Source organism: Pleurodeles waltl, chromosome 2_2, assembly GCF_031143425.1.
Source record: "Pleurodeles waltl isolate 20211129_DDA chromosome 2_2, aPleWal1.hap1.20221129, whole genome shotgun sequence".
In the NCBI taxonomy this organism is placed as follows: domain Eukaryota; kingdom Metazoa; phylum Chordata; class Amphibia; order Caudata; family Salamandridae; genus Pleurodeles; species Pleurodeles waltl.
This window is the reverse complement of record NC_090439.1, coordinates 944224883-944238725: the sequence shown is the minus strand read 5'-3', so window position 1 is coordinate 944238725 and position 13843 is coordinate 944224883. Positions and strand designations below refer to the sequence as shown.

Below are 13843 nucleotides of genomic sequence, written 5' to 3'. Positions count from 1 at the left end.
ACAGAGGCAAAAAGTTAAGGGAGACCACGCCAAGGATGAAAAGTCTAACAGAACCGTATAACAAGAATTTATAAGAACCCAGAGTTTTGAGGTACTAACACTTAATTCACTGACTTAACACAAACTGAAGTTTGAAAACATATATATCAATCATCAGAAATTGAAACAAAATATTATGTCAACCACAGACAACCGTTCTCATTCCATGCACCTTCCAACAGGATACACAAGTGTATACCCATCCCATCATGCTCACCACCACTAGATATTGTAGAGCTCTTGGACCAGAGCAATGCTCTGTGTTCCTGTATGTGTTGCTTGACTCTGCAGCATTATACAAACAGATTGAATTTGAAAGGGTACTAGTCTGCCACATAGATTTTGTATAGTGTTTAATTTTATCCCCACAGTATTTAAAGTCCTTTCAAGCCTTCTATGGATTATGAATTAGTCACAAAATGTTCTTTGTTAAGAGTGTTAGCTAGATCAACTGGGATTATCACATATTATTCCACATTTTACGTGTACCTGCTAACACAGTCGGAGGCATTCTGGTTTGATTTGCATCTATCGTCCCTTGTGTAGCTCAGTCCTTCTCCTGATTGAAAATGGACAATACCTCAGGAATCCTTCCGCTCACTCAGTGTGCCTAAACATACATGCTGTGGGTTCACAGAAGTCATATCCATTTTTGTTAGACCATGTCATTTATTTTCTACCAATGGCACTACCCTTGAAGCTTGATAATAACAGATATTGTTATTCTGAACGAATAAGGAGGAATTTTAAAATCACAATATGTGAAATCCACACTATACTCATATTTAAATGTACTTGCTGATACAGAGGGCAGGCATTCTGTTTTGGAGAATTATATATGTAGCACACTCTGTAATACAAAATAATAACATTTACAGGCAAATGCTGACTATTGCCCTTCATTTGGGTATCACAATTTACGTCATAAATCACAACTATGTGTTGGAGAGTAAGTCAGCTGCACTGCCTCCTGTTTGTTTAGACCTTTTATGTAAACTAATTGAAACTGTGGACCTAGGTGTGATACGTAGCATGGTGAATGGGTCCAGGGCAGGTATGAGGCCATTGTAAAAATTATTGCTTCAAGGGAGTGTCTGTACTAATTCTAATGTTGGCACTGTGAGGCAGAAGCGCCTATTGGAGAGGGTATGCACTTTCTCATTAGCGTACACCTTCATTGAGAAATTATTTTCATAGTGGGATTTACCTCAGCCTTGATTCCTAAATTTGTGTGCCAGCGAAGAGGACAAGAGATCATTAGATAACCTCTTCTAATGATTATTTTAGGATGATAGGATGATTCTCTAGAAATTGAAACTAAAAAAACATATTGGGCCTGATTACAACTTTGGAGGACGGTGTTAATCCGTCCCAAATGTGACTGATGTACCACCTACCGTATTACGAGTCCATTATATCCTATGGAACTCGTAATACGATGGGCAGGATATCCGTCACATTTGGGACGGATTAACACCGTCCTCCAAAGTTGTAATTAGGCCCATTGTCTAAATATACTTGTGCATGTGGATACAGTACTCTATGAAATGCTTCATCATTTTATCTAAGTGCTAGCTCCATCAAATGACTCTATTTGATAAATACATGAAAAGAGGACTGAACACACCTTCATATGGTTAAACTTGTAGTCAGTATTATTCCATTCCTCAATAAGCACCCTGAAAAGGGTTAATGTTACATCAGTCTGGGGCGTGGCTAAGGAACATGGCCGACGGGGCGCACTTCTAGTGCGCTTCTGTCCCCGACGATATCCTGCTGCTCTCCTCAGGCACCCTAGAGCCGTGGGAGCCCTTCTTCTGGATCAGGAGGACGCCTGTGGACCCGGGCGTGACTGGATCCCCTTACTTTGGGTCTGTCGGCACTGGTTCTGCGGCGGCACTTGTGCGTCCCTGCTGGGCTGGGGTGGCGGCTGGGCGGCATGGCTCGCGCTGCAGGCCGACAGAGGGCAGAGTGGACTCGGGGAGGCAGGCGTGGTGTGGATATCCCCCCCAACCTGCATCCGTCTTCGGGCTGTGAGGTGGCCAGCGGCCGCGGTTGGTGCAGGAGGTGTCGGTCGGACCCGCGGCGAGAGGGGCAGCCTACTGGTGGTGAGGGCTTCCTTTGGGGCTACAAGGCTTGCATTCTGGGCTCACTGCCTGGCGTGACCTGTGGGTCTGGCAGCTTGTCTTGCTTGGCTGACTTGGGGCTGCCCATAGAGGATGCTGATTAGGATGCAGCCTTATCGCTGGTCTGAACGGTGTCATGCAATCACAGGCTTAAACCATTGCATTTCAACTTTGTGCAAAGAACATATATCACACCCAGTAAACTAAATAAGATTGACCCGGGCCGAGGAGCGTGCTGTCCTCGTTGTGGTGAGCTTGGGGCTTCATTCCTGCACCTGGCCTGGTCCTGTAGGGTGATTTATGTTTTCTGGCAGGAAGTGATAGTGGTGATTGCAGAGGCTACGGAACTCGAATTGGAGGCAACCCCGATGACTTGTCTTTTGGGAGTGGTGCGTAAGCCGCAGGGTAGTGGGGTTGTGTACAAGATGGTGCAGCTAGCGTTGGTACTGGCCAAGCGTAGAGAAGCAATTGGTTGGATGAGTACGTGGACTCCTACGACTCCTGGCTGGCTGCAAGATTTGCTGGAGTGGGGGTTGGCGGAGGAGCAACATATGCGCATGACACATAGCGATGAGAGGGCACTTGCTGATGTGGCGGCTTGGGGTGCACTGTTGGAGCGGTTCAATGGTAAGGAGAAAGTAGGTTCTGCAAGCAGTGATGAGGCGATGGGGGATGGGGACACATGCCACCCTTCTTGAACAAGTGCCGACCAAATATGCAGTCGATACATTCCTACATGCTTATGTTATTTAATGCCTAGTCTCGTTAGGATGTGGGGCGGGTTCTTGGGATTAAGGATAAGATCAATGTAGTGGTTATGACTTCACTGATGGTATTTTGGTGCATGCGCCTTGGGGCATCATTATGTATTGAAGACATCTTGCTTTGCTGTAACCTGTACTGTGTTGTATGTTTATGTTGGTTTGCAGTTTCTCAAACTAAATAAAAATGGATTTGAAAAAAAATGGTACATCAGCCTGTAGGCCATCCATTATTCTGAATACATATATGCAGTTTTTCAGTGGGAAATGTATAGAGTAGATTGTATGTCCCTGACATTTTCTTATTTTAAATAGACAGATGTCAACAAAATAATAATTGAGAATTCCTCAATCATTATTCCCATCCTAAATATGCATTGTGATAATCTCCATTCTGCGTAAAAAAGATCCAGTTTACACTTCAAGGACATACAATGAGACCATACGCATAGTGCTTTCATTAGTGGCCATGTCTAACCCTGATGGATCCAAGCACTTAAATCCATATTTAGCCAGGAAGGCTGAATTTACAGCAAGTAATCTTTAAGTAATATGAATTATGCATTGTGTCAGAAGAAAACTACATTATCAGGTTGTGCGAGTGTCGACAAGGTGTTCCCGCCTTTGAACACTGTTAGGGAATGTTTTTCTCTCTCACGATTAATCTGCTGATTTTGGGAAATATTTTTGTAATTCTGATCACAGTTTCTATGAAGGATGGTATTGGGTAATCCGTTCAGGCAGGTGTATAGGATTATTTCCATGAAGAATTTAAGCAACGACGACTATATTGCAGCATGATATTTAGAACATATCAGCATCAAATACGAAGTATTTATGTTGTCTAGACTCCACTGTGAAGTCTTTTCATAGTTCCAATGTAAAGGAGGTTTGAATTGTCTGCTGTTCTTTAAGAGTACTGGCGTCACTAACAGCTTTATTCATAATCGGAGAAAAAAAGTATTTGGATGGGAAGTTTCCTCCCCAATACTACTCTCCCCTTTGGAGAAAATTCAGAAATTTGGGGTTCCCAAATACTCCTTAAAATTCTCAAAAAAATGCATTGCGACTCCATATTCTCAAGATCAGCCACACATACAAAATTTTTATGAGGATTGTCATCAGGTTTAAATTATCACATGCAGAAATTTGCACTCATTCACACATTCAAACATTATTTTCTATCTCTATGTGGAAAATATTTTCCATGTGGATAAGCCCCATCCTCTATGCCCCATAAAGTATAGAGTAATTTACCCCTTTGTGCCCACACTCTCACATTGGAAAACGTTAGTAGTGACTTTGCAATAGTGCATTTGCAAGTATTTCTAGAGTAAGAAAAAACTGCAAAGGGTATGTAAATATCTGCAAGCTTACAGCTAATTCATTTAATTTTGCAAGTGGGACCACTTAGCATCAATTGCTTTCCCAAACCAATGACTAAATATAAAATTGTGGAATTTAGCATTGAGAGATCTCATTTGCAAGAAGAAAACTCTGCCAATGAATCAGGATTAGAACTGTGTCCTCGGAACATTTATAACTTTGAGAATTGGAGGAGAATTCTGGAAACAGTAATTGGTTTAAACTCGTTTGAGAGTCTCCTATCAATGTTTAACTTGGTTGTAGGTACTGTTGTGCATGGCTGAGGTTTCTATGTTGCTAGTAAGAGGCCATCGAAACTGTTTCTGCAGGTTAAGCATGAATACCAAACCAGGTGCTCACTACCTCTTGCTCCAAATTTGAATGACTATGATAATTATGGGTGAGGGAATAAAATATGAAAGGATAAGGAGGCTACGGTTGAGAACAATTTTCAATTATATCACTGAATTATTGACCTTCTGTATTTCGTTATATAATAGAGTGGCAGTTAAGGCTGGTGCAGTAATGTACACTGCAATATCTTGTCTTCTTTCCAGCTGAATGTGGAGCATCTACAACAAACAATGAAGGGATATTGCTGTCCCCAAATTATCCATTGAACTATGAAAACAATCATGAATGCATTTACAGCATCCAGGTGCAAGCAGGAAAAGGAATCAACATCTCAGCCAGAACATTTCACTTAGCACAAGGGGATGTTCTAAAGGTGAGTTCTCTACGTTGCTCTACGCACATTCTGTGTGGAAAACAAATGTCGTTTGGTGTGTGGTTTGAAGCATGTTACATAAGGATGGGGAGCAGGAAATCTGGGTAAGTTGTGGTACATAATACTCTTGCGTTGTAAGCCTATTAGCTTGGAATTTAAATGGAAGCAATGGAATACTTGCCAAAGGATTTTAAAGTAAATTACTCAGAATTGGCTTTATGTAATGACTGGACGATGTACTAGGAATTTCTTCATAATAACCAAGGCTAATTAATGTGGTTTAGTGTGGTGTATGGCCTTCTATCAGGAATGTCATCGGACAGAGATTCAGATGTGACCTATACTGAAATACGCTGTGATTGTGTCTTGAATAACCCATCACATTGAAATGTATTTGCCTATGATTCATGGAGTCATTTTGATTAGAAGCGTAAGAAATTTGCACCATTTGCCTTGCATAAATACACAAATGTCAATGAATTTACGTGTAATTTCAATGAAATGTAAAATTGTCATTTGCCTTTCTATTTGAGCATGAAATGTATCCTCATGTTTAGTTTGGATTAGAAACTGCATAGAAGCACCCCGAACAAGAGCTGCTGGTAGTCTGTCACTGGCATTGTTACTGTGTGCTTTCGGTAATTTTATACTGCAAACTGTAATTTTACAGTTATTATGTCACATAATACCATATTTTCAGGACGTTTGATTAACAAACGTAATGTAAAATTACTGAGATAACACAAATGAAACTGGGTAACTCAAAGTTTGCCTGGGCCTTAATTTAGACCCCTGAGGTAATAGGTAAGAGGCAACACAATATGACAGTGCATATAACATTTGCCCTGGATATTGTGTGTCTTTTTGCACATGATTAAAGGAATGTTGGTGTGTTATAAATGGTTTTCACACATTGTGTTGCGTTGTACAACTATCGACCGTGAAAGACGTTACTTATTTTGCCATACCATATTTACTACCATTTGTTACTGATCACATTCCCTTTCATTTTAATTAAAAAAGGCTTTGGGAACAAATGTTTCTTTCACTTTTCATGTCAGTCTTCAGTTCCAGCACACTCAAAAACCCAATCTGATTGAATAATACCAGTATATAGTTGTTACTTGTTCTAGGTTTAAAATGCATTTATGTTTGTGGTATTTCTATAATCCAGACCTGACATGGCCAAAAGGCAGCAGAATGCTGTACATAGTCAAAGTCCACCATAAAGTCAGTGAGTGATAGCAGAGGTAGCTGGTTTGTGGACTGTTAATGCATTGCTACAAAGTGTTCTTTAAAGAGGTGTGTCTGCAACATTTTCTTAAATTGGGGCAGCTTTGGGGTAGCCTTGATGAATACAAGAATACTGTCACTGTTCCTGGATGCATAGATAGAAATACCTTTGGCCTTGTTTTTTCCTTTTTTTAACTTCTGCAGTCTGGAGATGTCCTATCTTTGTGAGTGCTGAGAACCAGCAGATATGGTGAGCTTGTATGCAAGATAAGCAGGGATGTTAGTTACAAAAGTGATGTCTTTGTAAGTGATGCAGCTGAATTTGTAGACGGTGCGGAAAGCAAAGGGAGTCAATAGAATTCCATTGGAATGGAGATGATGTGATCATATTTACTCAGGGACTGAGTGAGATGTGCTACTGTATGTAGGATGCCCTTAACTGGTGCTAGTTTGTGAGGTCGTGGACATGCACTACCACATCTAGCTAAACATTTTAATCTAAGGTGGTTATAAAATGTAAGGCCTGCTAAAATTGATTAGCAATAGAGAATTAGCTGATAAAAATAGGTAAATCATAAAGACCTTGAATGGCCTCACCATTCTTTGGTTTGCACCTTAAATGTATCCAATGTTAATCACGCCTGAGAAGGTCACATAATCCAGCAATTCCACACGTGGAATACACACTTTTTGGCTTTAACGTACGCATTTTTTATTTTTTATATTATATTCTCTATTTGTAACAGCAATGCCATCTTTGCACACAGTTTATTCTTTTCTAGATCTTTTGCAAGTTAGAGGATGTTATCTAGATAGAATTCTTTGAAAGTATCCAAGTGTCTCTCAACATAGCTTTAGCATAAACCTCAAAAGCTACTAGTACATTAATGAAATGCCATGACTGTTTTAAAATGTAACAAATTTGCTATGTTAATTGACTAATAATCTCCTTCATTTAGATACAGTAGATTATTGTAATCAATTTGTAAATCTATTTCAAAAGTACTACGACATCCACCTTAAACCAATAATGTGTGAAGTAATTTTTGATTATTATGCCATACAAGCCTCCACATTGTATGCACACACATTCTGTAAAAACGTTTTTTTCTCTACGAAGCACTAAAAATTGTTGGAACCGAAGCTCTTTGTTATCTATGCAGGGTGTGATCAAACTATCAAGGACAGGATCTCCTTCAGAAGTCTATGTAGCTCTCAAAATGTGGTAAAATATCTTGAGGCCATGTAGGGACAAAGCTGCTTCATTTTGGGTATCTTGTGATCTAGCTTTTGATTTAGTAGCCAGGCACAAATAAATTGCATTACTGAAATCCAGTTGTGATTGCAAGAAGTCATTCAGAATCATTGCTCCTTGGTGAACATTCAATAAGAGCTAGAGTAGGCAGGATCCATTCATCTCAGGTCAGGATTTGGCTCCCCTGTTAGGAGAGCTCCACCTGAATAGAATCTATCTTTTTTTGAAAGATTGAGCTTTTGAGAAATTTGTACTCATCCAACAGTGCATTGTGTCCAGTGATGAGGAAAGTGGATGTGTCCCACGTCCTTCCCTCCCTATAAATGTAACATCAATTGTGTAACTAGAATTTCACTTCAAAGAGGTCAAGAAACACATTTTCTTCCACATAAATAAGCAAATGTCTAATTATGGCACACTCAAGAATTTATGGAGGTAATTCAACAGAGAGATACGACATTCAATGAGCACTGCGGTTTGAGCAAGAGTATCTTCATTGAGGGACAATAATTGTTGTCTCTATTTCCATGATGTTTGTTATCTCTAAATTGCCTGTTCCTACTCATCAATCTAGTAATGATAAGTATGCCTCCCAATCCCTGACACTGCTTTTTCTCTTTTCCCTCAACTGCACAGCTTTGGTATGCCTCTTCTATCCCTTTGTTTTAACTTTGGCTCTTAAGTACTATTTGCTAGGGTGAGCCAAAAATTCTGCTCCACCAGCCGAGTTTGCGTAGTTTTTCCTACCACGTACTCCGCTTGGAGCACAGAGTTCCAGAAAAACTCTGCAACTGCTGCATGGCAGAGTTTTTTCTTGCGTGCAGCTTGCCAACATTAAGTTGTTAAGCACATGCAATAATTTGTGTCCCCTAGTGTTATTTTTCGGTGCTAGAACACCTGCCAGAGAGATTTCACAATGCAAGTTGTCGCCGCAGGTAGCTTCCCTTCACATCGAGAAAGCTTCTGCTTGAGTAGAAAAATCTACTTGAGCAGCTGAAAGAAGCACCACTCTCTGGTGTGCCACAATGTGCCATTCAGGCTAAATTTACAGCTCTGGGCAAGCTCTCAGTACTAAAAATCAGCGCGAGCAGGGCAACGTGCCCAAATTCTGGCCACTATCAGAACTCCATGGAATCTCGTGGAGTTTTTATGCAACTCTGTGGAATGCTGTGAAGTTAAACTCCAGGAGCTTTGCCTAGGCCTACTGTCTGCTTACTTCTCATTAATGATTCCCTTGGTTTGTATTGTGTCCTCTGCACTGTCCTAATACATTCCTCAGTTACTGTACGATCATATAAGCTCCTTTCAACATTTTGCTGTAAAACACTATATTAAAAAATAAAATGTAATGTACTTCAATCAGCAGATTTATATGGCTGCTGCCTCTCACACCTCTGCTAATAAATTGTTTATGTCCCACAAGAACTTTCCATTTTAATGACGAATATTTTCATACACTCCTGTTCAGCTTTTTTAAACTTTATTATTCTTTCACATAAGATTGATAATACTCAATGGACTCTTGCTGAATACAAAATGCAAGCAGTCTCTTTTCCTTTTCCCCTAGAATCACTAAACAATTCAGTGTTCTAAACCATTAGTTTCCTTAGTGTTTTATCCTCTATCCATGTAGTAAGTTGCAGACCTTATGGCTAAGAGAATACTACTGCTTTCAAAGCTTGCTCAGCAGAACTATTTGAAGCCCTGTCTAAATTTTTATAATAAAGATGAAAAATGTGCAGAACAATTATGGTTCTTTGCTCAGACCTATTACCTGGTCTCTGCCGTAATGATCTCACTGATTAGTGAACTTGATGATCTGTGAATGGCAGGGTTGGTCCCCCGTTGTTCTCATTGAGAAATGTCAGCTATCCGCTTTGGCTATCAAATGACAATATGTGGCACAAGTCATAGTTAAGGTACTTACTATTGTCATAATATTTCCGGTGAATAAAAGCAATGAGAGGTCCTGGTTGTATTTCGGAATAATCAACTGTCAAGTTGCAGCGAGAAATAAAGTATCCAAGTTTATGGAGTTTTTCCGAGGAGCACGGAGTTCCGGAAAAACTTTGCTAACTGCCACATGGAGGATTTTTTCTTGCACGCAGCTTGCCAACGTTAAGTTGGCAAGCACATGCAATAATTTGCGTCCCTTAGTGTGATTTTTGGGTGCTAGAATGCCTCCTGGCGAGATTTGTCAATGCAAGCGGTCGCAGCAGGTAGCGTCCAGTTACATTGGGAAGGCTTCAGCTTGAGTAGAAAATCTACTCAAGCAGCCGAAAGAAGCACTGCTCTCTGGCATGCCACATGGTGCGATTTGGGCTGAATTTACGGTTCGGGACAAGCTCTCAGTACTAAAAATCAGCACGAGTAGGGCAAAGTGCCCGAATTCTGGCCACTATCAGAACTCCATGGAATTTCGTGAAGTTTTGAAGTAACTCTGTGGAATGCAGTGAAGTGAAACTCTACGAGTTCTGTTCAGGCCTACTATCTGCTTACTTCTCAGTAATGATTCCCTTGGTTTGTATTGTGTCCTCTGCACTGTCCTCATACATTTCTCAATTACTGTACGATCATATAATCTCCTTTCAACATTTTGCTTTAAAACACTATATTAAAACATAAAATGTAATGTACTTCAATCAGCAGATTGATATGGCTGCTGCCTCTCACACCTCTGCCAATCAATTGATTATGTCCCACAAGTACGTTACATTTTAGTGACTAATATTTCATACACTCCTGTTCAGCTTTTTGAAACTTTATTATTCTTTCACATAAGATTGAAAATACTGAATGGACTCTTGATGAATACAAAATGCAAGCAGTCTTTTTTTCTTTGCCCTTAGAATTACTCAACAAGTCAGTGCTATAAACCACTAGTTTCACATGTTTTATCCCGTGCCCATAAGTTTCAGATCTTATGGCTAAAAAAAAACCACTCTGTTCAAAGCTTAATCAGCAGAACTATTTGATGCCCTGTCTTAATTTTTATAATATAGATGAAAAATATGCAGAAGAATTATAGTTCTTTTCTCAGACCTATTACCTGTTTCTGCCCGTAATGATCACGCTGATTAGTGAACTTAATGATCTGTGAATGGCAGGGTTGATCCCCCGTTGTTCTCATTGAGAAATGTCAGCTATCTGCTGTGGCTATCAAATGAAAATATTTGGCACAAGTCATAGTTAAGTTACTTACTATTGTCATAATATTTCTGATGGATAAAAGCAATTAGGGGCCCTGGTTGTATTTCGGAGTAATCAACTGTTAAGTTGCAGTGAGAAATGTTCATGAACGCAGCTAGCCAATCCTAATTTGGCAAGCACATGCAATAATTTACGTCCCAGAGCGTGTTTTTAGGGTACTAGAATGCCTCCCAGCGAGACAGCGGTCGCCGCAGGTAGCGTCCATTTGCATTGAGAAGGCTTCAGCTTCAGTAGAAAATCTACTCAAGCAGCCGAATGAAGCACCGCTCTGTAAAATGCCACATGGTGCAGTCCAGGCTGAACTTACAGCTCTGGGCAAGCTCTCAGTGCTAAAAATCAGCGCGAGGAGGGCAACGTGCCCGAATTCTGGCCACTATCAGAACTCCATGGAATCTCGTGAAGTTTTTATGCAACTCTGTGGAATGCCGTGAAGTTAAACTCCAGGAGCTCTGCCTAGGCCTACGGTCTGCTTACTTCTCATTAATGATTCCCTGGGTTTGTATTGTGTCCTCTGCACTGTCCTAATACATTCCTCAGTTACTGTACGATCATATAAACTCCCTTCAACATTTTGCTGCAAAACACTATATTAAAAAATAAAATGTAATGTACTTCAATCAGCAGATTTATATGGCTGCTGCCTCTCACACCTCTGCTAATAAATTGTTTATGTCCCACAAGAACTTTCCATTTTAATGACTAATATTTTCATACACTCCTGTTCAGCTTTTTTAATGTTTTTAATATTCTTTCACATAAGATTGATAATACTCAATGGGCTCTTTATGAATACAAAATGCATGCAGTCTCTTTTTCTTTGTCCCTAGAATCACTCAACAAGTCAGTGCTATAAACCATTAGTTTCACAAGTTTTATCCTCTACCCGTAAGTTGCAGAGCTTATGGCTCAGAGAAAACCGATCCTTTCAAAGCTTAATCAGAAAGAACTATTTGAATCCCTGTCTGAAGTTTTATAATAAAGATGAAAAATTTGCAGAACAATTATGGTTCTTTGCTGAGACCTATTACCTGGTCTCTGCCGTAATGATCTCACTGATTAGTGAACTTGATGATCTGTGAATGGCAGGGTTGATCCCCCGTTGTTCTCAATGAAAAATGTCAGCTATCTGCTGTGGCTATCAAATGAAAATATGTGGCACAAATCATAGTTAAGTTACTTACTATAGTCAACATATTTCTGGTGAATAAAGGCAATTAGGGGCACTGGTTGTATTTCGGGGCAATCAGCTGTTAAGTTGCAGCGAGAAGTAAAGTACCATGTAGTTTGTGTTTTTTAACTGTACTTATGGCAGCTGTGCGTTCTTCTCCTGTGAATATGCACACCATTTAGTACTTGTCAGTTCCGCAATGCTGCCGTCAGTGCAGACTTCCATCATATATAGAGACAACAGCTGACAAGAGTACAAATGGGGAACAATATCAATGCTTAACTATGTTTTGTGCTTCTTATAAAGAAGTGTTTCACTGCCACATTAGGACAGCTTCATTAGGATTGCATAGAGAGGGCACACATATGAACTGTATGCATCTGGAGGACTGCTGTACCTTTATTTACTTGCCACCAGTTGCAATAAACATGCAAATAAAAATCTCTCGAGTTATATGTGATTGACTCATAGAACAATAAAGTTGAATTGACCACAGATCACTTTGGTACAAGAGGCATACCCTGGGTGGAGGAAACCATCCAAATATGACCGTCCTACTTCCCATATTCCCAGACATGTCTACAAGAAACACATGTAAATGTGGTTACTCCTCATATAATTTTAGAAAGAAAGATCCGCCACTGCAGTGAAAGAGTGTTACATACTTTCGTAGTCAAAGATTGTGGGACATCTTGGCAAGTTACTTCCTCTTCGTGTATGATTTATCTAAGCTGTAAAGAAAGGAAAGGAACTTAAACCACACTACAACCAGGGCCGTTAATCGTTTCTATACATTTGTACCATTCCAGTTGCAAATCATTTCCATTCCCTAGTTTCCATTGAATCCTTTCCTTTGATGACCACTGTGGAGCCATGCTGCTGATTTTGCCTGTAGTTCAGGATCCGTAGAGATAATACCAGAATCCTACTTGAGACGGACATAATCTGTGTTCTTCAATGGATAAATTTGAAACCTGATTAACAGTTGTTCACTTTTAGATATGAAAGAACAGTTTAAATTTAAGCTCCCAAAAATAGAGATGCTAGCTTTGTATAGGAAGGATAGTCAATGAAAGGATATATCCTGACCTTTGCCATTTAGGGATCAAAACTGGCTCCCGACTAGCTCAGATGCCGCGTACCGCTTCAGCGACTCCTCTATTGTCACCATTTACATTTGTGTGTCTTCTTGGTGTCCCCTTTCTGGCACGGAGATAACTCTGTTAGTGCCCCTCTGTGCTACTTAGGGTCCGATACTGGAATGTACTGTGGGCCTTATTTATACTTTTTGGTGCAAAACTGCACTAAGGCAGTTTTGCGCCAAAAAGTTTTGCAGCGGCTTGCACCATTTATTAGCACCAGCTGGGCACCATATTTATGGAATGGTGCAAGCTGGTGCAAAGGGTAGGCTAGCTTAAAAAAAAATGACGTTAGGCAGTTTTGAGTCAAAATAAATGATTCTGACCAGATTAGCATCATTTTTTGACGATAAGGGGCATATTTATACTCTGTTTGCACTGAATTAGCGTACTTTTTTTTTTACTCTAATTCAGTGCAAAACTAACTCCATATTTATACTTTGGTGCTAGACCCATCTAGCACCAAATTTATGGAGTTAAAGTCATTTTTTGGAAGTGGAAACCTACCTTGCCTTAATGAGATGCAAGGTAGGCGTTCCTGTGCAAAAAAATGACTCTATGGCCTTAACAGCATATTTATACTCCCATGTAAAAATGGTGCAAGGGAGGGAGGAGGGGTCAAAAAATGGGGCAAAGCATGCTTTGCCCCATTTTTTAAGACCTGGGTCAGGGCAGGAGTTAGGGGACCTGTGGCCCTATTTCCATGGTGGAACACCATGGAATAAGCCCAGAGGTGCCCTCCCTAGGCCCTAGGGGCGCCCCCACCCACACTAGAGGGACTGCGAGGATGGGGGACCCCATCCCAGGTAAGTACAGGTAA

At 40.3% G+C, this 13843-nt stretch overlaps 1 protein-coding gene across 1 annotated transcript in view; it reads left to right on the top strand.

Annotated features, from left to right (window-relative positions):
- CSMD3 (CUB and Sushi multiple domains 3) overlaps positions 1–13843 on the top strand; it is a 2682374-nt gene that overhangs the window by 1663781 nt on the left and 1004750 nt on the right. Inside the window, exon 22 of the mRNA XM_069220640.1 lies at positions 4849–5018. Within this exon, the coding sequence (XP_069076741.1) occupies positions 4849–5018 (170 nt within the window). The remainder of the gene's footprint in view (positions 1–4848; positions 5019–13843) is intronic.